We start from the raw sequence: 20875 nt of genomic DNA, 5'->3' as shown, positions 1-20875 counted from the left end.
CCGGCTCTGCCCTCCCCATTCCCTTCCTAACCTCCCCAGGGCCCACAAGAAAGCTGCCCCCTCCATCTATGCCTGTCTTGCCCATATCAGTTCTTTCCTGACAGGACACTGGACCAAGTGTCTCTCATCTCAGAATAAGCACTGTCACTGCCCAGCCCCCTCCACTTCATTTGCGGACAGCCCCAGCAGTCCCAAACTTGCCTCCTATCTCCAGTCTAGCCCTTCTATTCTTTTCTAGAAGCATCCAGTGCGTTTTCTAAAAGCAAAAGTGCTTGTCAGCCTCACTGGAACCCTTCACTGGCACCCACATATTCCAGGCAGGGCCCCTCAGCCACCAAAGCCTCTTATCCCCCCAGCTCCTAGCCATGCTAAAGCATGGCCAGCATGTGGAGGTCTCCAGCACATTCTGTCTGCAGGCCTCAGCCATAGATGTGCTCTGTACTGCCCTGGATACTTCTGGGGACCAAATTCCTCTTGGTCTCTCAGGATGCAGCCTTAAGGCCACAGGCTCCTTCTGTTGCCTTCCAGTCCTTGGGCAGTGGCTGTGGGCTGTTTGTTCCCCAAGGTAGACAGGTCAGTGCTGTCCCACAGTGGGCATCTGACAAATGTTGGCAGAAACAGGAAAGCCAGGTAGCCAGCCCTGGAGCTGGAAGGGAGGTCATGCAGTCCACAGTGGTACAATTCTGGAGGAGAAATGAGTCACTCTCAGGTCCCGCCCCTGACTCCCTCGGTCAGGGGGACCCCAGAGACACAACACTCAGGGGAGATCTGGGCTCCCACTGTATTAGGGACCTATAAAAACCTGGAAACAGGACTAGGAGTGGGCAGAGAATGGGTTCCCAGTAGGATTGGGAGAGGTCACCTCCAGGACTCCCAGAATGCTCCAAAACTTCCAAAAGCACTGCTGGTGGCCTGCAGTATGAAGGGGTGGAGCTCAGCCTGAGGACCTGGTCACCATGTCAACTACATCCTTTCATGGGAGGCCCCCAGTAGCCAGCCCTGGAGTGCAGGCACCTTGGCCTGGGCTCTGGATTGCTTTGTCTTCATGTAAAGGCCCCCCTCAGCTGGTCCTGGGGCATGGGGACTCAGCTTAGGGACTGAGTCTCTAGGTGTACCCAGCACAGCGGCCCCCTTTTCCCCTGGGGTGTGGGTGAAGCAGGGGGCCTCAAGCCTGGGGACCGGGCTCTCCAGGCCACCGTCAGCCGGGCCGCCCCCTCCCTGCACCACATACCTTGCCCACAGCTGAGCAGCTGGGAGGCTATTTATAAAGGCGACTGAGATCAGCAGCCGAGGTTATAAATGCACGGGCCAGAGCCAGGCCCCACAGGAGCAGCCGCCCAGGGCACCGGAGCCGCGGGCCACAAGGCCGGGATGAGCGCCAGTGCGGGCGGCAGTGGCGGCGGAGGCGACAGTGGCGGCAGCAGCAGCAGGTATGACTTAGCCCGGCCGTCCAGGGTCCCTGGCTCCTCAAGCACTCACTGCCCGCCCATTCCACCCACAGCTCACAAGCCTCCTGTGGGCCCGAGTCCTCAGGCTCTGAACTAGCCCCAGCTACACCAGCACCTCCAATGCTTCAGGGGCTCCTGGGCTCTGATGACGAGGAACAGGAAGACCCCAAGGACTATTGCAAGGGTGAGGCCAATCTTGGGTACATGTGGCCAGATTGCCAATGCAGGAGCTCAGGTCAACCTGGAAGGAAAAGGGTGCCTGAAGGCTGGGCCCACGTGTGCTGGGTGGCTGGTAGGGATGGCTGTCCTGGGGATCAGGAAGGGAGACACCCCCACGATGATCTACTGGCTCTCTTCGGCAGGTGGCTACTACCCAGTGAAGATTGGTGACCTGTTCAATGGGCGGTACCACGTGGTGCGAAAACTGGGCTGGGGCCACTTCTCTACCGTCTGGCTCTGCTGGGACATCCAGTGAGTGGCCCCTCCGTCCCCAGGACCCGGTGCTTGCTGGGATCCCGTTTTGGGCTTGGTTGAGGCCACCACTATGGCCGGCAGCTGACAAGGGTCTTGGTATTGCAGGCGCAAGCGCTTTGTAGCCCTGAAAGTAGTGAAGAGTGCTGGGCACTACACTGAGACAGCTGTGGATGAGATCAAGCTCCTGAAATGTGTGAGGCACCTCCCTACCGCTCTGGCTTCCTGGGAACTGCCTTGGGCCTGGCAATATGGGTGCAAGGCCTGCTGGGGCTCTGCTGAGTGGGACAGGACAACAAGAGGCACGGGCTCCAGCTGGCTCTGCAGTAGGAGAACCTTGAAGATCACACGGGGTGGAGAGGTTGTCTTTTCTTCCTTCCAGTGGGACCCAGCTAGGGCATAAAGTGGGGCCAGACACTATCCCTGTACTTCCAACCAGGGACTGCCAAGGGGAGCAGCTGGTGAGGGGTGGGTTGAAGGCATCTATGGCCCCTTGGCTTTTGTTCCAGGTCCGGGACAGTGACCCCAGTGACCCCAAAAGAGAAACCATCGTTCAGCTCATTGATGACTTCAGGATCTCAGGGGTGAATGGAGTCCGTATCCTTTGTAGGATGAGCAGAGCAGCAAAGGGCCAGCTTCTGCCTTCCTAACTAGCAGGGCCTCAGTTGCTGATCTGCACCAAAGGGCTTTATTTCTCCCAGGAACACTACAAAATAGCCCCACCCCTTTGGGTATTTGTGTTGCTATGGGGGGGCACGAGAGTGGGTAACCAGCTTGCTGATGATCTGTGAATGTTGAATTACCCCCAAACAGCTGGGGTTACCCAAAAAGGCCTAACTCTGCATAGGAGTAGGGTTAGCCTGAGGACTGCATATCTGCTCCTCCAGTGCCATCTCTAGGATGACCATAAAACATACCATCCCACTGGCACACTTCTGATGGTGACAGGGACACTATAAATAATAACACCAAGACAGGGGTGGCCACCAAGACTGCTCATGGCAAGCTCTGCCTCCTCCACCTCTGTGGAGCCTGAGCTTTGTTGCTCTCCCCTCTCAGCTGAGGGTGGGCAAGGCGTGTGCCCCAGCTGTGTGCTCGCTGGCCACCCTTCACTCCAGTACCCAGATGTGTGCATGGTGCTGGAGGTCCTGGGCCACCAGCTCCTCAAATGGATCATCAAGTCCAACTACCAGGGTCTGCCTGTTCCCTGTGTGAAGAGCATTGTGAGGCAGGTGAGTGCTATCCCCCCAGCTGGCTGGCCTAGCCTGAGAGGGGATGCTGGAGTTCAGATGTGGCTCTTCCCAGGTGCTGCATGGCTTAGACTACCTCCACACCAAATGTAAGATCATCCACACGGACATCAAGCCTGAAAACATCCTGCTGTGTGTGGGTGATGCCTACATCAGGCGCCTGGCAGCAGAGGCCACAGAGTGGCAGCAGTCAGGGGCCCCACCCCCATCCCGCTCCACAGGTATCACAAGCATGTGCAGGGCCGGGTCCAGGCCTCTAGGCACTCAGTCCCTGACTGAATCTCCACTTATTTTTCTCCTTCCACCCCACCTGCATCCCCAGTCAGCACTGCCCCCCAGGAGGTCTTGGTAAGTTGGGGCACTCCTCTCTACCTGTGCCCTCTCCCCTCCATGTCAGGGGAGGCCAACTCCTCAGAGCCAGCCAAAAACATTGGGTGGCCCAGGTACCAGTGATACACAGGGTGGGTCATGTACTCCAAACTTTCTTTTGTGGCCACTGGGCCCAACACTGCCTCAGTGGAAAGATGCTGCATCTTCTTCTGTTGGCTACTTCAGGCCACCCTTGCTGGGCCTGGAAGGGGAGAGAGAATAGTCTAGAGGCAGGCCCATGATGTCCACTCCAACCTACAGAGCTTTAGGGAATAAGTGCAGGGACAGGAGGGGAGGTAAGGAGATGGGTGAGGGGTGAGGTCAAGGGGTGAGTAGAGGGTAGTGGCACCATATTCTGCCATCCAGGGGACTCCTGGGTTCTGGGCTAGACAGGGAAGCTTCCACTGTCAGACTGGCTGGGGGATGGGAACCCTGGGGGTGACCCTGACTCTGGCGGCAGACTGGTAAGCTGTCCAAAAATAAGAGGAAGAAGATGAGGCGCAAGCGGAAACAGCAGAAGCGGCTGCTGGAGGAGCGGCTGCGAGACCTGCAGAGGCTAGAGGCCATGGAGGCTGCAGCCCAGGCTGAGGGTGAGTGGCCTGGAGAGGGCACTGGATTGCCAAGTGTGTGCACAGGCCATGGGCTGTCTGCTCATGAGGACTTCTGCCCCATCTCCCCAGATTCTGGATCGAGACTAGAGGGGGGCAGCGGCTCTACCTCCTCCTCAGGCTGCCATCCTGGGGGCACCAGGGCTGGCCCCTCCCCAGCCTCCACCTCCCCTGCCCCTGGGGGTGACCGCAGTCTCAGCCCCAGCTCGCAGACCTCTGGCTTCTCAGGCTCCCTGTTCTCGCCGGCCTCCTGCTCCATCCTTTCAGGCTCGTCCAATCAGCGTGAAACAGGGGGACTCCTGTCACCCAGCAGTAAGTGTGGGGAACAGGAGACAGTGGGCAGGCAGGGACAGGAGCTGAGCCATTCAACTTCTCTCTCCCTTTTCATTCCCAGCACCATTTGGTGCCTCAAACCTCCTGGTGAACCCCCTGGAGCCCCAAAATGCAGACAAGATCAAGATCAAGATTGCAGATCTGGGCAATGCCTGCTGGGTGGTATGAGCACCTTGGGGAGGCAGGCTGTTCTTGGGGAGCCCTAACTGGGCCTGTGGGGCACAGGGCCCATTGGTATAGCCATGGGCTCACATAGCAGTACCCTCAAACAGAGCTGAGTGCTGCTTCCTGCTGTTGGCCCCAACCAGCAGGGTCCTGCGCAGTCAGCAGTACTGGGCCCATGGCAAGAGGTCACTGGGAAGGGATCCAGCCTCAGCCCACCAGGAGGGGATGAAAATATAGATGTGTGTGTGTGTGTGTGTGTGTGTGTGTGTGTGTGTGTGCACGCGCGCGCACACATATATATACATATTCCGGCATACCTGGGGACCCTAAGGATCAGAGTAGGCTCCACAGAATTCCTGGGTGCATGAACCAGAGGCAGGACTGGGGGTTATGGGGCAGGCCATCCTGGGCCCCAGCTCCTGTCCCCAGGGATCCCCTTGCCTCCAGCACAAGCACTTCACTGAGGACATCCAAACTCGGCAGTACCGGGCTGTGGAGGTACTGATCGGTGCTGAGTATGGGCCCCCGGCAGACATCTGGAGCACAGCATGCATGGTACGCTGACTGGGCTGCCCTCATGCCCAGGGCCAGTCTACCTGCCAGCAGCTTCACCTTTCCCATTCATTCCAGGCCTTCGAGCTGGCCACTGGCGACTACCTGTTTGAGCCTCACTCAGGAGAAGACTACAGTCGTGATGAGGGTAGGGGAGGCAGGCTGAGGGCTCAGCCTTGGGGCCTTGGGGCCTCCTGGCCACCTGCCTACTAGCCAACTTCCTCTCTGCCCACAGACCACATTGCTCATATCGTGGAGCTTCTGGGTGACATCCCCCCAGCCTTTGCTCTGTCAGGCCGTTACTCTCGAGAGTTCTTCAACCGAAGAGGTGGGGACCAGTGGGCTCAGGCCACCTGGCTGGGGAAAGGGTGGGACATGGACCCTGGGTTCTTACATAGAAGGAACACTGGTTCCCAGAAAGCCAGAGACTTTCCTAGCAGAGTCCAAGTGCCAGCTGGCCTGGGGATGCAGCCTAATGCTGCCTGGCCCCCCAGGAGAGCTGCGGCACATCCACAATCTCAAGCACTGGGGTCTGTATGAGGTGCTCATGGAGAAGTATGAATGGCCCCTGGAACAGGCAACACAGTTCAGCGCCTTCCTGCTGCCCATGATGGAGTACATCCCTGAAAAGCGGGCCAGCGCCGCCGACTGCCTCCAGCATCCCTGGCTCAACCCCTAGGTCCTACTGTAGCTGTAGGCAGTAGGGGGTTGGGCCTGGCTCTGTCCCTAGCTCTCAGTGCCTTAAGGGAAAGTGGGGTGACTCTCACCACCCTGTAGGAGCTACCCTCTCCTACCCTGCTGAATGCCAGCTTTTTTACCCACCCATGGCAGGAGAGAGAAATGCTGGGGCCAGGCCCATGTCTCAGAACTTCTCTGCCCACAATTCTCCTGGAAGATCCTCTGGTGGGAAAGTATGTGTTTCTTTCTTAATAAAGCGTGAACAGAAATACCAGTATCCTGGAGTAAGGGAGTCACATGGCTGAGTTCTGGGGCAGAAGTGGGTTTATTTTGGGGTCTGCCTACCAAGCCTACTGGGGGTGCTGGAGTGAGAAGGCGGATCTAGGAATGGGCTGACAGCCCCAGGGAGAGCCTAGGCCTCCACAGCCCGGCCGTTGATGATGCGGATACGGCGGATGATGTCCTGGATGGCTTGGGAGGTAGTGCCCTGGCCCCCGATGTCTGGGGTGTGCATCTGTAGAAGATGGGAAGTTTAGGTACATCAGGCATGTCAACACCTGCCCCCACCTCAGGGTGAATTAGGGTTGCCCACTGTCTCCTGTAGCTTGCAGGGCCTGGAAATGCCACCAGGAGGGTAGGGGTACCAGCTAAGGCCCAGAAGCCTACCTGGTACCACCCTCCCCTTGGGAAACACAGTCAATGCTGGTCACTGACTTCAGCCTCTCCGGCTGGTCACAGCAGCTCAACATGGGTTAGAGGAAGGAAGGTCACAGCATGGGGCCAGGAAGGGACAAGAGGAGCCTTACATTTTCGTTGTCCATAGATGCTAAGACAGCTTTGCGGATGGAGGTGGCATAAGAATGAAGCCTAGGAGAGGGAAGAGCCAGACTTTGGTTGTCATGGCCTAGAGGGCTGGCCAGGAGGCTCATGGCTGGGTACTGGGACATTACTTACTTGAGGTGGTCTAGCATCATGCAACTTGCTAGCAGTGTGGCTGTGGGGTTGGCAATATTCTTATTGGCAATACTCTTGCCTGTGTTCCTTGTAGCCTGGAAAAGGAAGGACAAAGTAGAGTGGATGGAAAACATCAAGGGCATAGGGGCAGATGATTATACTCATGTGACATGCCTAGCAGAGGCATAACTCTAGATAGAAAGCAAATGAAGGGATGCCAGGGGCTGGGGAGAGGAAATGAGGAGAGCCTGCTCATGGATGAAGTGTTTTCTTTTGGGGTGCTGGAAATATTTGGGATTTAGATAGTGCTCATGTTTACACACCATTATGAGGGGTGTGAATTAACAATCCAACAAGGCTGCTGTAAGAGAAAGATGGTGGCATCCAGGCACTCACCGTCTCAAATACAGCATACACATGGCCATAGTTGGCCCCAGCCACCAGGCCTGGGCCTCCAACCAGCCCTGCGCAGACATTGTTAACAATGTTGCCGTAGAGATTGGGCATCACCATAACGTCGAACTGCTGGGGCCGGGACACTAGCTGTGGAGCAAGGAGAGAGCTAAGTGTGAGAAGCCCAGGGTGCCCAGGGCAGGAAGTTGTGGAGTTAGGTGGGTCCCTACCTGCATGGTGGTGTTGTCCACAATCATGTTCTCAAAGGTGATCTGGGGGTAGCGGGCAGCCACCTCCCTGCAGCACTGGAGGAAGAGCCCATCACCCAGTTTCCTAGAGGGAGATGAGGAGGGACAAAGGACACCAGCTTGATCCATCATCACAGGCAGAGGAACAGGGCATACAGAGGGCCTGAAGGTTAAATTCTAACCTACCCCTCCATTTGCAAAATGTGCATAATTTTGTCCCACTAAGTGTGTTCTGTAGTGAAGCCAAAGACTTCAGGGACAGTAGGATACACTCTTGGGTGTGGACCCTTGGAGGGTAGACATTGTCCTAGATCCCGAGTCCCTGAAAACAGGCCACTCCAACTGCCTGAAGGATGACTAAAGAGTGGGTAGGAGGATCAGTTTACATACATGATGTTGGCCTTGTGCACAGCTGTCACCTTCTTGCGCCCACTCTCATGGGCTAGCTTGAAGGCATATTCGGCAATGCGTAGGGACTTGGCCTTGGTGATAATCTTCAGGCTCTCCACCACTCCTGCCACGCTCTGAGAAGGGGCCAGGAGATTAGTGAACAGCACAATGGGGGGTGCTATGGGACATAGCCCTATTGCTGAGTACTTCTGGCTTCTCCCTTAGGTACAACCCTTGTCCTTTGGGGACCACCTCTTCCTGGTTCCTTAAGGTCTCTCTTCAACACTGACCCTGGCTGAGCATATCCCCAGATTTCCATAATCCAACAGGGTCACCTGTTTTTTGTTTTGCTTTTATATTTTTTTTTAGCTGTAGTTGGACACAATATCCTATTTATTTATTTATTTGTTTGTTTATTTATTTTTTTATTTTTATGTGGTGCTGAGGATTGAACCCAGTGCTCACACATGCTAGGCAAGTGCTCTACCACTGAGCTACAGCCCCAGCCACAGTCACTTGGTTTTGCGCACCTCATGCTCCAGGCTGCTGTACTCGCCCTCTGTATTTTCCCGCACAATGAGAATGTCTATGTCCTTGTGACGGGTCACCACACCTGGCAGGCTCTTACAGTGAATGACGTTAGCGTAGAGGTCCAGGCTTGTGCTACAAGGGGGACAGAGAAAGAGGCAGGCTAGGCCTGAATGGCAGCTGGCTGGAGGTATGACTCTGCTGGCACAGCCGACCCTGGGCTTTGTTGAGCCACCACCCCATGTACTTGGCTCTCACCGAAGGATGTTGTTTCGGGATTTGTGAGATGGTGGCAGGTTATGGTTTGTTTCGATGTTACCTACAGAACGAAAATAAGACAGGCAAGTTGGAGAGGGGCTCCTGGCCCCAAATCCCTTTGCTTGGCCCAGGGGATGTGAACTGAAGGCTGCTCAACTGGAGGAAAAGATGGCTTTCACATCAGAATACTTCACAGAACACTAGGATGCAACTTCCAATGAGGGTAGATGCGTGTGTGGTTTTTTACCAATGGATTCTGAGGACCCAGAAAAGCATTTGGCTCATAGCAGGCATTCAGTAAATATTTACTAAATGAATGAATAAATCCAATTGGCAGCTGGCAAGGAGACCCTACCACTCCCTGCCCAGGATCTGCCCTGATAGAAAGTGACCATTCCTGCTTATCAGCAGGCTGGCTGGCCAAGCCAGAACCATCAAAGTGACTTTAAATGGGACTACTCCTAGGCTCAGGGACAGTCAGGGTCTGCCTGGAAAACGCCAGGCTCTGTCACGTGGCCCAGGCACCGAGAATGGAAGCAGGGGCCCAGTGAGTCCCAGAGGCCAGCAGCCACTAAGAGAAGGTAGATAGAGGTTAACCAGCAGAAAAGCCTTTTTGACAGCCCAAGAGGAACACCTGCTTCTCTGAGCTGCCCCTACCCAGACTTCCTTCACCCAGAGTGCCTAGGGCACTCTGTAGCTGCCATGTATACTCTTCAACTTGACTACCAGCACCTACGGCTCCACCTGGTTCATCACTGCTCACAATCTCCTTACAGAGCAGATGAGCTGAAGAACGCAGAGGACCTGAGCCCAACCAAGACAAACTCAGGAGGGGCTACCAGAATCCTCATGGGAGTCACAGCATCAGCAGGCATACAGAAGTTTCTATTCAGACTCTAAGCACAAGGGCCCTCTCTAGACAGAAAAATCCCAAAATTGGAGCCATGGGTCCCCACAAGAGTCACCTTGGGCTGGGCATGGTGGTGCAGGCCGGTAATCCCAGTGACTCGAGAGACTGAGGCAGGAGGATCACAAATTTGAGGCCAGCCTCAGCAAATTAGCAAGGCCTGGTCTCAAAATAAAAAATAAAAAGGGTTGGGGATGTGGCTTAGTGGTTAAGTGCCTCTGGGTTCAATCCCTGGTACACCCCCCACCCCCAAAAAAGGTTTGGACATAAAAGAACTCAGTGCAGAACCCTACCTGGCCCTTGAGCTTACCCTTCAGGGCCACACGGTTCCGACGGATGGCCATGATGGCATTGCGAATGTCCTCCTCATCGGCATTGGAGCTTACATGCACTTCTTCAAAGTCCACGGGCACACATGCATGCCTGGGGCAGAGCTGGGTCAGGGTGGCTGGCTCAGGGCCTCCCATACCTCCTCCAGGAAACATGCCCAGGCTCTAGCTGAGAGGGGACTAGGCCCACCCACGCCAAATGATAAGGACATGTTTGAGCTCTACAATGCAGTGAGCAGGACTGCCACCCTCCCATATAAAGCCAGCCTGGTGGGAATGGAAGCTTTCCTGTCACCACCTTGCTAAATGCTCAGGAAAAGTCCTGGCTAGTGGCTTCTGGGCTCACTGCCCTTACTGGGACAAAGTTCTCAGGGCCCTCTGTTGGAGCTAGGGCATGACCTTCCCTAGGGGTCAAGGCAAGAAAAAGTGGCCTGAGGTCTCCATACCTGAACACAGACTTAACATGCAACATGAGCTCTGGCCCAATGCCGTCTCCTGGAATCATAGTCACTGTGTGTCGTCCACCATACTTAGCCGATGGAGGCTGGAAAGATGGAGAGGGTAAAGACGGGCCTTTGGATATTTCCACATGCTCACTGGCTCAGCAACCCAGGGGCTCAAGCTAGTTCCTTTCTTCCCACCAGCAATGATTCCATACATTGGCCAACCGTGTGGTTCTAGCTTGGTGTATCCCCATCCCAAACAGGACTGATCATCTGAGTCCCTGGTCAGCAGCAGCCCCCAGGCCCACCCAAAGCAACTAAAACACCCCCCCAGATCTAACTCAGAGGAAAAGAAGAATACTCACAATTGTTTGTTGCTAGAAGGAAGACAGAAAGGAAGAAGACATGGATCAGCCAAGGTTGGAAGAACAAGGCTGTGACGGAGAAACCGGGGTCTTTTCCCTGGGGACAATGTCTAGCACAACTTAGGGAAGGGTGAGGTATGAGTAACCTCTGGAGACTGTGCCTCAGAGGGAAGGACACGAAGGCAGGGAGCAAAGAGGCATGGGCACTTGTGCATGCATATGTGTATACACACACTGCATGTGCACACAATTGCACACACAAACTTGTGCACCCCCCAACATATGGACAATTATACTCACACTTAGGCACACACGCCCCTGGGAGGCAGGTACTTACTGAGGAGATACTCCTCCGAGGGACCTCATGGGTACCCAGAACCTGCCAAAGAGAACCCAAATCAAAGTGTTGGTTGTCCATCCCTGAGAGTCAAGTTGGCCAAGGTCTCTTGACAGGGAGAAAGGATTAGCCCCACATGCCCAAACAAACCCCACCTGTGCATCACCAGCACACAATGTGCCCAGGAAGGTTGGCTCTAAAGCCCATTGCCAGTGACTGGCCCTTGGAGCACCACTCGAAATTGTTCCAATGCTTCACGCCTCCTTTGGCTCTTGGGTCAGTTTATTAAAAAGCTTTGTGTCCCAGGCTGGGATTATGGCTCAGCAGTAGAGCACTCATGTAGCACATGTGAGGCCCTGGGTTTGATCCTTAGCACCACATAAAAATAAATAAATAAACGTATTGTGTCCAACTACAATTAAAAATAAATATTAAAAAAAAAAAGCTTTGTGGGCTGAGGATGTGGCTCAAGCAGTACCGTGCTCGCCTGGCATGCATGTGGCCCGGGTTCGATCCTCAGTACCACATGCAAACAAAGATGTGTGTCCACCGAAAACTAAAAAATAAATATTAAAATTCTCTCTCTCTCTCAAAAAAAAAAAAAGCTTTGTGTCTCCCTGCCCCCCCTTTTTTTGCTTTTGATTCTTTTTTGGCCAATTATTGCTGTCCAGTGATGTCTACAACAAGGAAAAATTGGCAAAGTAAATGTGGTGCAAAACAGAAATCATTACAACAAATCACAGGGCCATAACAATAATGTTATCATATATTTTGTCATTTTTCCTTTTTTTTTAGAAGAGAGAGAGAGAGAGAGAGAGAGAGAGAGAGAATTTTTTAAATATTTATTTTTTTGTTCTCCGTGGACACAACATCTTTGTTGGTATGTGGTGCTGAGGATCGAACCCGGGCCGCACGCATGCCAGGCGAGCGCGCTACCACTTGAGCCACATCCCCAGCCCTTGTCATTTTTCCTTATTACACAGTCACTACAGTAAAAACAGAACCGGGAGATAAGGAGAAGACAGCAACCAGCTGCTCTGTGACAAGGACTATCACTCCCTAGGGAATGGCCCTTCAGAAGAAAACTTAAACATGAATGTGTAGGGAAATGCAGCCATTTCTGGAAGACTCATGACAGAAACCAATTTCTAGGAAGGCTTTTGTAAAGGACTGCAAGCTGCTTCATGGCCTGGATGATGAATGTCCCCAACCCCCTAAGTAGGAAACAGCTGTCTGGCCATGCCAGAGCCACATCTGACAAGTTCAGAGTAAAAGCTGCCTAGGCCAAACAGGCCAGGTGCTGAGAAGTGACTCACTGTCTTCAAGGGAGAAGCCTGTGTCCCAGACCCTGCTGCAGGAGAACTTTCCTCCCTTCCCTGATGTGCTCCACCTGGGAACACACCCAAGGAGATAGTACAGAGCCAAGGTACTCTTTGTTATTTGGGGAAGTCCTGCCACTTGCCCACTAGGCAGCAGCAGAGTGTTGTAGCCATTGGCAGAGGCACTGTGGCCATCTTCTAAAGAGCTGTGCCTTTCTACTAGAAGTCCCGAAGGCTCACATAGAATCTAATCATTCTCCATCTGGGTCCACCTGACTTGCATTAACAAGGGATCCACTTGCCCAAATGCTAGCAATGCAGTATGCCAGTCACTGGCCCAAGCTAGGAGGGGGTGACCAACTGAGACCACAGTCCCAAGGGCACCTCGTTATCTGTGTGGCACATGAATTTGCAGCCATAGACACACTTGAGACTTTGTTTTCTTTCTAGCACTTGTCAACATCTGGATTCATCTTATTTGTAGTCTCTCAATACAAGCTTGGAGAAGGCAGTTTATGGCCTACCCCCAGAGAGTTTTCCCTGATGTCCAAAAGCTGCCAAGCTGGGCTCCCAAAGCTTTACCTATTCCCTTCCAACCACCATTAAGGAACACCTCCCTAGTTTACTGAAGTATTGCTCTCTTCCCATCCTCTAAGAGCAGAGGTCATACCTCTCTTGTCTCCCACTGTCACTCTTCTCACTCTAAGTGCTTGATCCAGAGTTGTCACACAAGGGACATTTCCTTACTGAACAAGCACATCAGAAAATGAAGAGATAGATGGCAACCAGGCAGATCTCAGTCCAAATCCACCATCTGCTACTCTCAAGATGGCTTCATAGCCCCATCTGAAATCCCTATTTCATGTGACTGCTGGAAAGCAGGTATGTGAGCTGTTCACAGGTCCCAATAGGGCAGCAGGGGTTGTGCTAAGGGACAACTGCCCCATTCACCCTATCAGACCCTCAGATCAGACAGAGTTCAAAGCTATTGTTGTTGGAGAATATAGGGTTTACCCCTGCACCTCCCAGCAATTAATTCCTCCTGGGCCCTGTTTAGCTGTAGCAATGAGCCAGTATCCTGAAGGCCTACAGGTCTGGCTTGAAGTCTATGCAGTCCTGCCTATGTATGCCACCAGGGCTGAACCTCTCCCACACTTGCTTCTTATGCCAGATGTTTCACTGGGCTCTGGCCAAAGTCCCAGAGAACTCTTCAGAGAGAGACTTCCCTGACCTTGCTCAATATAGATGCAGGCATCTTCCTTCAGGAGGTTACAAAGGTTCTGCCTCATACCTAGCTTGCCCCATGAAGCTACCAAAGGAGCCCAGTATGAGGCAGGCTGGGATGTACACAGGCATGTATCATCCATCATCTTTTGATAGTTCCACAGAAACAAGGGTCCAGGATGCAGCATGCTCCTGCTGAAGGGCTCCCACATGCCACATCTTACTATATAGCTTCTCTTTGGCACTTTTCTGTTGGATCAAGTGCCAATAGTGGCTGCATGTTTTCCAAGGAGGTCCCAACAAGTGGGACCCTAAATCTGGAGTTCCTTTATAAGGTTTGCCCAGGACAACCAGTCTCAGGGCAAGGCTCCATCTGCCTATGAACTGTTCGCTGTTCCTTACTACCACCCCAAGGGCATCCACAAGCACCTACACATGGGGGGGGGGTCAGGGAGGAGAGAAATGTCTTCACCAAGAGCCTGCAGGTACCATCGAGGACTCTAGAAATCCTTTACATGTTGCTGTTCTTTCATTAGTGATGTGGAAGAAGTCAGCATTTTAAAGAGAATTTCATAATGCATAAGCAGTCTCCCCCAGAGGACAGAGGGGAGAGCCTTGGCAAATGGAAGCATCCACAGGAAGTGTTTACAAAATCATGGAGTTCTAGAAGGTCAAAATTTGCAGGATCCTTTGAGAATAAGAAGTCATCTCCCTTCACTGGACAGAAGGGAAATTGGAACCCAAAGGAGGAGGAGGAGCCTGGCCTAAGGCCAAGCAGTGGGTCAGTGGGGGAGCAAGGCTCGGAGGTCATACCTCTTATACCCCAGGGCCAATATTTGCTTGTAGCCGCTATGTAGTGCTAACCAGGACCTAAGCTATCCTCATCTCAAACATGTTTGAGAAGGGAAGAATCGGACCAGAATAAACAAGATACCAAATGCAGAACTGAGGAAGCAAAGACCCTGCAGTCTCTAGCACCCCCCAACCCCTGCCGCAGCTTCGGAAACCCTGACTTCTCATTACTAGCGCTTGGGGAGAGAGGAGTCTGGGAATGTAAGAATGTGGGAGGGATCAGGGGTGACTGGCTAAGTCCAATTATGCACTAGGGCAGGCGGCAAAGCGGTCCACTTGGGAAACCCGAGGAGGAATTGAGTATAGAACGGGATACCCAAGGCGGCATGAACAAGGCGGGGCCGGGACACGTGACCACCTCAGGAGGGCTCCCACAAGCACACCAAGAAGGTGACACTCAGCCGCCGCGGCCCACCCACAGCCCCCGCCACGAAATACAGACCCCTGGCGGAGCCAGACCAGGGCCAACTTTGGCCAATCCCGTCACTGACAGCAGAGGTGGCCAATGAACCCCGGCGCACAGCGCTCTTCCCCGCCCCTCTCGAGATCCGCAGCCAATCGAACTCCATTCTGCTCAAAGAGCGGCTGTCCCTGTCCCGGCTCCAATGGGGTGCAAGGACCCCAGCAAGTGCTGCAGCTGTCCGGTGTCCCGTTCCCCACTCACCTCCCAAGGACGACAAAGGAGGGCTGGCCTGAGCACTGTCTTCGCAGCGCCACCGGCGGCCGTCGCCACCTTCAGCGCCATGACAGAAAGTGAGAGCCGCAGCAGGTTCCAACGTTAAGACACTGTTCTCGCGAGAGATCTGCAGGGCGAGAATCCTGAGGGCACCGGTCCAGCATTGCGCACGCGCGAGGCCGCGCCGGTTCCCACGCCCCCTTCCGGTGCCCTCAGTACCGCTGCCGCCATCTTGAGTGGGGGGCGCGGCCGGCTGGGCCTCTGGCTCGGGGAGGGGACACGTCAGTGCCGCCAGCGACGTCACGAGGCCCGACCCGGCCTGCTTGGCCGCGATTGGCTGTCGCAGCCGCTTACGCGTCGCTCTTCCTCGTCTGCCCCGCGTGTTAGGGGAGCTCGCTCTCTTTTTCTCTCGGCAGAGAAGAGGCGATGGCGGCGATGGCATCTCTCGGCGCCCTGGCGCTACTCCTGCTGTCCGGGCTCTCTTGCTGCTCAGGTAGCGGCCTGGCCGGAGCTTGTTTCTGGCGAGCCTGTCCCACGGCAGGTGGTGCTGGGGGGTGAAGGGGTACGGGAGAAGCAGGGGTCTGGCCCTTCCCGAGGCTTATGGCTACCGGCCGGGCCTTCCTCTGAGAGGCAGGTGGCCTCGGGGTGCAGGGACCAACGTACCACACACACGTTTACCTAGCAGCCGGGCTGCTGGAAGAAACAGACATCCTTCTCGTCTGCTTATGGGAGAATCCCAATGCCAGCATCGTTCTCTTGGCCACCAGTTCCAACAGGGAAGGTGACACAAGTCCCTGCTCCTGCTCCCTGTCTCAGAGGGTAGTGGGACGGGAGCAAGGCTATACAGCACGGAGCAATAACGGTGAGAAACAGGGCTGGCAGAGAGGAACCACCTGAGCCTGTGCGGTGCAAGCCAGGCTTCCCCAGGAAAGTGAGAGCTAAGTGAGAAGGAGCAAGGACAGTCCAGACAAGGGACAGCAGGAGCACCAGGCAAGTTAGGGAGCTGTTGACTTTCCCTGACACTCTTGGTGTGTTCATCCTAGGGTTCTCAGCTAAGTTGAGCCACAGTCTCACTGATTTACATCCGTGAGTGACTCTTAACACCTCAGTGGGGGGGATGAGTCCAGTGTATTTATGAGGTTGTTGGCAGTAGCTGCATCAGGTGTGGGGGCCTAGACTGGGCAGGAACTGCCTTTTGACCATACAGTTTCCTGAATACTTCAAGGCCAGCATCAGCCTAACTGGCCTCCCTGCCCATACATTTCCCACCCACCCCTCAGGAATTCCTCAAGGCCATAGCCAGGAATTTTTTAAAAGGATAAACCTGACTATAAAACCTTTCAGAGGCTTCACAGTGTGCACACAGAACACTATGGTATCTGGCCCCTGAGAACCATCCTTCACTACCATTTGTAGGCATTTTCCTTCTGCTGTCCAGACCCAAAGTCTTTTCTTGACTTCCTTAACTTAAGCCATTATTTTGCCAGGTCATCACATTCAGAGAGCAGTTGGTTGAGAACTTTTCCCGCTTAGGGTAGTGTTTGCTTCATGCCCTCTGACATAGGTAGCACTCTTCTTTTCCTGTGGCTGTCTGTGGGTATGGAGATGGCTACAGTTGGCTCCTTTTTCTCTGGGCTGCTGAATTTACAGGAACAAGTTCTGTGCCTAAATCCAGAGCCCCTCCCATTTGCTGACCCTGGGAACCACTGAGGCTATTCTTGGCCTTCTGTCAACCAGCTGGGAACCTAGACCCTTTTCCTTATCTTGAAAGCTCCTGTACCTTGCCACCACTCTGCTTGGTGTCTCTGCTGAGGATGCTTTCAGTAAGTTGTCTGGGCAGTTCATGGCTCTACATTGAGGCTAGCCTGGCTCCCTGAGCTGCTGGGGTGTACCGTACCCAGGTAGGTTAGTTATATGGCTTCCCCTTCATAGGTCCAGGCACTAACATGCGTGGTGCAGTGAATCCAGCCTGTTCATGCTCCTCAAATACATGCACTTTCTCTTCCCTTGCCATTGCATTGAGGTCCACCTCTTTACCTGGCTGACCAGGAAGGTTTTCTTGCCCCACTGTTTCCTGCCTTCATAGCCATCAGACTCCCCTTTTTCACTGTACTTACTGTACTTATGCATGAGCACTGGGATTGGTCCCCCAGTCCACACCTGACGGGGGCAGAAGGACCTGTGTGTCCTCAGCTGACTGGACCTGGGAGGCAGAGCTGGGGCAGACCAGCCTAGCACACATAAGCCAGCTTTGTCTTCTCCCTACAGCAGAGGCCTGTGTGGAGCCCCAGATCACCCCTTCCTACTATACCACTTCAGATGCCGTCATTTCCACGGAGACTGTCTTCATCGTGGAGATCTCCCTGACATGCAAGAACAGGGTTCAGGTGAGACAATGGGGCTTCAGTCAGGAGGGTGTGGAGTGGGAATGATTCTTCTCATTGGCAATTGACAAAATCTGACCCAAGGGCCATGTTGACAGGGAGAATAAGGATTCCAATTCTTGGGGGTGCAGGAGAGATAAGGGCACAGCAAGGACAGATCTTAGCGAGTATTTAAGAGCATTTCCTAACTTGCTCATGTTTGCTTTCCCTCCATGCAGTAACCTTACAGAGATACCCATGTTTCAAACATGAATGTCTGGAACATGAGAAAGGGCTGGGTTCAGGCCCCTCCCTCTCTTTTCTGGTTGTTGTTTGCAAGAGTGTGTCCTTGTGGGTGTTTTGTTAAATTATAACACTCCTTGAGTTAAATTCCTCTTAGGCACTCCTTGACCCTAGCATCTTCGTTTTAGGTGCTGAGAAATAACAAGGACGTTTTCATCATGGGTCTTCTGTTCACAGTTAACAGACTTATGGGGGATTTTCCCCCAGGAAGAGACAGAAAAGACAGTGACAGGGCAGTGGTTGGGTTCCTAATACAGCTCCAGGTTATGGTAGGCCTGTCCTTATGGTTCTTACATGGTGGCCCCTACCAAGCACACTGCAACCCCCAGATAGGCCTGGCCTCCCTGCCTACATTCCTGACACTGCTGTAGGTAACACGATGGGGTCTCTGCCTGCATCCACAGAAGATGATGATGACTCTCTCTTTGTCTCCTCATCCAGAACATGGCTCTTTATGCTGATGTCAGTGGAAAACAGTTCCCTGTCACCAGGGGCCAGGATGTGGGCCGTTATCAGGTAAGGGATGCTGAGCCAAGGGTCAGGGAAGGCTACCTGCTCGTGAGCATGACTTGAAGGCTGCTTGTATTGATACTATGTCAGCATTGGTAGGGTGGCCCCTCAGGTGTCCACTGTGCCCACCCCCTACCAAACACACTCAACCAGGTGTCCTGGAGCTTAGACCATAAGAGCGCCCATGCAGGCACCTATGAGGTCAGATTCTTCGATGAGGAGTCTTACAGCCTCCTAAGGAAGGTAAGTATTGCTTGGAGGCCCCAGTGAGGGAGGGCAAGCCCTGCCCTCCTGCAGCTTCAGCCCTCTAGGGAGCTCACTCATGTGGAGCAGGATGGGCTGGGTGGGTGTCTTCCTGTGCTCCTACTCCACTCGTCCCACCTGTTACTTCCTCCTTTCTCTCCTTTGTTCTTCTGTGTTCCTGCCTTTCCTGCCCCTCTCCACCCCACCTAGACAACCCATTAAGTGTTCCCTGACCCCAGTACCTCCCTTGCAGGCTCAGAGAAATAATGAGGACATTTCAATCATCCCACCCCTGTTCACAGTCAGCGTGGACCATAGGGTGAGTGTCCTACTCCCAGGGGAACACTTAATATGTGGCACACCTCTTTTTAAGAGGGTTGGGGGTTGAGGGAAAGTTCTCTTCCTTTGCAGCCCCAGCTCTACCTGTTGGGCCATCATTAACCAGTGTGCCTTGTGTGCCCTGAGGGCGGGTGACTGGATCTACTCCCCTGAGCTAAGCTTTTGGTCTTTTTTCTTTCAGGGTGCCTGGAATGGGCCCTGGGTCTCCACCGAGGTACTGGCTGCAGTAATTGGCCTAGTGATCTACTACCTGGCCTTCAGTGCGAAGAGCCACATCCAGGCCTAAGGGTGGCACCCCCAGCTTTGCTTCTTTCAATAAACAGTCACTGGTTGTCATGAGTACATTTGGAACACAGGGCTCCTGGCTGACATTGCCATGCCTTCCTCACACTAGGAGAGCTGGGCACCCAGTGTGCCCTTTGCCCTCCTCAACAGCAGAGGTCAAACCTTCCCCATAGTGTCCTATGTCCACCTTCTCTGTGTCTGTCCTGGTTGCTGGCATGTTGGGCATGGATCCATCCCTTTCCTTCCCAGCACCTGACCCCCTCAGTGAAGACTGCTTTGTTCTCTCCTGTTCTCACCTGGTCCCCTGTGGCAGAGCTGTCAGCCCTCTATCTGGCCTCTTAATGGGGCCTCTTCCCATGGTTGGCCTGGGACAAGTCCCTATGACCTCTGATCCTGCCTCCGGCTGGGAAGCATGGGGTGCTACTCTGCTGCACCTGTGCCTTTAGGAATGGCATGTACTCTAGCCTGGCCAGAGAAGGCAGAGACTTTTCTAGTTTACCCATAATCCTTTAGTGTGTGCCATGGACACTTGTCATCTTCACAATGGCTTCTATTTGGAGCCTGGGGCATGAGTCACATACAGGTACTTTGCAGTGCTTTGCTGAGCAGTGAGGTCCCATCTTGCAGATGGAGTTAAATCTGGTATGTGCCTCAACACCCCACAGCTGTCCAGGCAGAAGCTGCCTCCAAACTCAACACCTTGGCCACTTTCTTATTTATTTATTTAATATATATACATATTTTTTTTTTTTTTAGTTTTTAGGTGGACACAATATCTTTATTTTACATTTATGTGGTGCTGAGGATCAAACCCAGTGCCTCATACATGGTAGGCAAGCGCTCTACCACTGAGCCACAATCCCATCCCCTAGCATGGGTATTTAGAAAACAGACTCCCCTATCTTGGAAAGCCCACTACTCCCTCCTAGTGATCCCTCATGAATACCCAGTGCCTTCAGCACATCAGGCAGGAATCCATGCATGTGCGTGTGGACAATGCTCCAGCTCACCCTTCCAGCTACTTGCATGGTCAGTGGCAATAAGTAAGCACCCTGGGGTCCAAAGGGGCTGGGTGCAAATTCTGTGAACCCTTTCCAGCTGCATGACTGCCTACTACAGGGTGTCAGGGAATTCTTGAGACTAGTCGGTAATGTCCTGGTACCTGAGAACACAGTCACCATTGGCCGTTACAGAGGAAATGGTATAGCCATTCCAGAAAAAGGAGGCAAGGCCCCGAGCCTGCTGGGAGGACAGTATCCAGGCTCCCTCCCCTGCCTAGGCTCTGCCACAGGCCTAGGAGGGCTGGAAGGAGTAGGAGGGTGTGAGGGTGGGCTTGTCCACCTACCCAGGTCTGCTAAGGGGCCTCCTCTAGACTATAGGAAAGTGGGTTGAGGTGGGCACAACTAAAGAGTTGGGCCCAAGGGGATCAGAACATACTAGCTCAGGCAGCAGATGAGCTTTCTGGAGTCCAGGGATAAAACCCAGTGCTGGGAGCAGTAGCTGCTCCCCTGGCTGCTAAGGAATGACTATTCTTTATGTTCTGCCAGCAGCCTAGCCTATGCAGGAAGACGGCAGCCCAGTTGCTTTTCTTGGTTCTGGCTCAACCAGGCAGTCTGATGGTAGTAGGACCCAAATGTGAAGACACTGTTCCAGGGCATCAGTAGCCAAGTGCTACCAGCCCTCCTGGCGCCACTTCTCCTTGAGATGGCCAAAGGACTCCAGGCTCTGGGCCCAT

At 53.7% G+C, this 20875-nt stretch overlaps 3 protein-coding genes across 8 annotated transcripts; 2 read left to right on the top strand and 1 right to left on the bottom strand.

Annotated features, from left to right (window-relative positions):
- Positions 1 to 52: 52 nt before the first annotated feature.
- Srpk3 (SRSF protein kinase 3) lies at positions 53 to 6151 on the top strand. 2 transcript variants are annotated; one of them, XM_078034068.1, is made up of 15 exons: positions 53 to 1430; positions 1502 to 1632; positions 1811 to 1919; positions 2028 to 2115; positions 2429 to 2516; positions 3045 to 3151; positions 3225 to 3390; positions 3492 to 3517; positions 4023 to 4128; positions 4219 to 4458; positions 4541 to 4641; positions 5092 to 5199; positions 5275 to 5344; positions 5432 to 5524; positions 5691 to 6151. In XM_078034068.1, exons 1-15 carry the CDS (start codon positions 1300 to 1302, stop codon positions 5873 to 5875), a joined length of 1749 nt encoding a protein of 582 aa, XP_077890194.1. In that variant the 5' UTR covers positions 53 to 1299; the 3' UTR covers positions 5876 to 6151. The 2 variants fall into 2 exon arrangements, with proteins under 2 accessions (XP_077890194.1, XP_005340660.1); XM_005340603.4 differs by having other exon boundaries at positions 3999 to 4128.
- A 29-nt stretch (positions 6152 to 6180) lies between these two features.
- Positions 6181 to 15231, bottom strand: Idh3g (isocitrate dehydrogenase (NAD(+)) 3 non-catalytic subunit gamma). 2 transcript variants are annotated; one of them, XM_005340607.5, is made up of 13 exons: positions 15086 to 15227; positions 11027 to 11068; positions 10690 to 10701; positions 10328 to 10425; positions 9863 to 9975; positions 8646 to 8706; positions 8390 to 8522; positions 7860 to 7993; positions 7452 to 7554; positions 7225 to 7371; positions 6829 to 6923; positions 6681 to 6741; positions 6181 to 6388 (listed from the first exon to the last, which is right to left on the bottom strand). In XM_005340607.5, the coding sequence occupies exons 1-13, from the start codon at positions 15164 to 15166 to the stop codon at positions 6287 to 6289; spliced, it is 1182 nt and encodes a 393-aa protein (XP_005340664.1). In that variant the 5' UTR covers positions 15167 to 15227; the 3' UTR covers positions 6181 to 6286. The 2 variants fall into 2 exon arrangements, with proteins under 2 accessions (XP_005340664.1, XP_077890196.1); XM_078034070.1 differs by lacking the exons at positions 6681 to 6741; positions 10690 to 10701 and having other exon boundaries at positions 15086 to 15231.
- A 109-nt stretch (positions 15232 to 15340) lies between these two features.
- Positions 15341 to 19206, top strand: Ssr4 (signal sequence receptor subunit 4). 4 transcript variants are annotated; one of them, XM_078034069.1, is made up of 6 exons: positions 15341 to 15590; positions 17369 to 17484; positions 18205 to 18279; positions 18427 to 18516; positions 18756 to 18835; positions 19037 to 19206. In XM_078034069.1, the coding sequence occupies exons 1-6, from the start codon at positions 15524 to 15526 to the stop codon at positions 19083 to 19085; spliced, it is 477 nt and encodes a 158-aa protein (XP_077890195.1). In that variant the 5' UTR covers positions 15341 to 15523; the 3' UTR covers positions 19086 to 19206. The 4 variants fall into 4 exon arrangements, with proteins under 4 accessions (XP_077890195.1, XP_005340663.1, XP_005340662.1 ...); XM_005340606.5 differs by having other exon boundaries at positions 15342 to 15590; positions 18770 to 18835; XM_005340605.4 differs by having other exon boundaries at positions 15342 to 15590; positions 17366 to 17484; positions 18770 to 18835.
- The last annotated feature ends 1669 nt before the right edge of the window (positions 19207 to 20875 follow it).

This window comes from Ictidomys tridecemlineatus, chromosome X, assembly GCF_052094955.1.
Source record: "Ictidomys tridecemlineatus isolate mIctTri1 chromosome X, mIctTri1.hap1, whole genome shotgun sequence".
NCBI classification, from domain to species: domain Eukaryota; kingdom Metazoa; phylum Chordata; class Mammalia; order Rodentia; family Sciuridae; genus Ictidomys; species Ictidomys tridecemlineatus.
Note: the sequence above shows the minus strand (reverse complement) of the source record. Positions and strands in the feature narration are given on the sequence as shown.

Bases quoted from the DNA above. Each gene is read 5' to 3' on its own strand.
- Srpk3 (XM_005340603.4), top strand. From the start codon at position 1,300: ATGCACGGGCCAGAGCCAGGCCCCACAGGAGCAGCCGCCCAGGGCACC. The intron at 1,633-1,810 runs GTGAGGCCAATC...TCTCTTCGGCAG, and splicing joins CCCCAAGGACTATTGCAAGG to GTGGCTACTACCCAGTGAAG. The intron at 2,116-2,428 runs GTGAGGCACCTC...CTTTTGTTCCAG, and splicing joins AGATCAAGCTCCTGAAATGT to GTCCGGGACAGTGACCCCAG.
- Idh3g (XM_005340607.5), bottom strand. From the start codon at position 15,166: ATGGCGCTGAAGGTGGCGACGGCCGCCGGTGGCGCTGCGAAGACAGTG. The intron at 11,069-15,085 runs GTGAGTGGGGAA...TCTCTTTGGCAG, and splicing joins TCCTTTGTCGTCCTTGGGAG to GTTCTGGGTACCCATGAGGT. The intron at 7,372-7,451 runs GTAGGGACCCAC...CTTGCTCCACAG, and splicing joins TGGACAACACCACCATGCAG to CTAGTGTCCCGGCCCCAGCA.
- Ssr4 (XM_005340605.4), top strand. From the start codon at position 15,524: ATGGCGGCGATGGCATCTCTCGGCGCCCTGGCGCTACTCCTGCTGTCC. The intron at 15,591-17,365 runs GTAGCGGCCTGG...TTCTCCCTACAG, and splicing joins CGGGCTCTCTTGCTGCTCAG to CAGAGGCCTGTGTGGAGCCC. The intron at 18,517-18,769 runs GTAAGTATTGCT...CCTCCCTTGCAG, and splicing joins CTTACAGCCTCCTAAGGAAG to GCTCAGAGAAATAATGAGGA.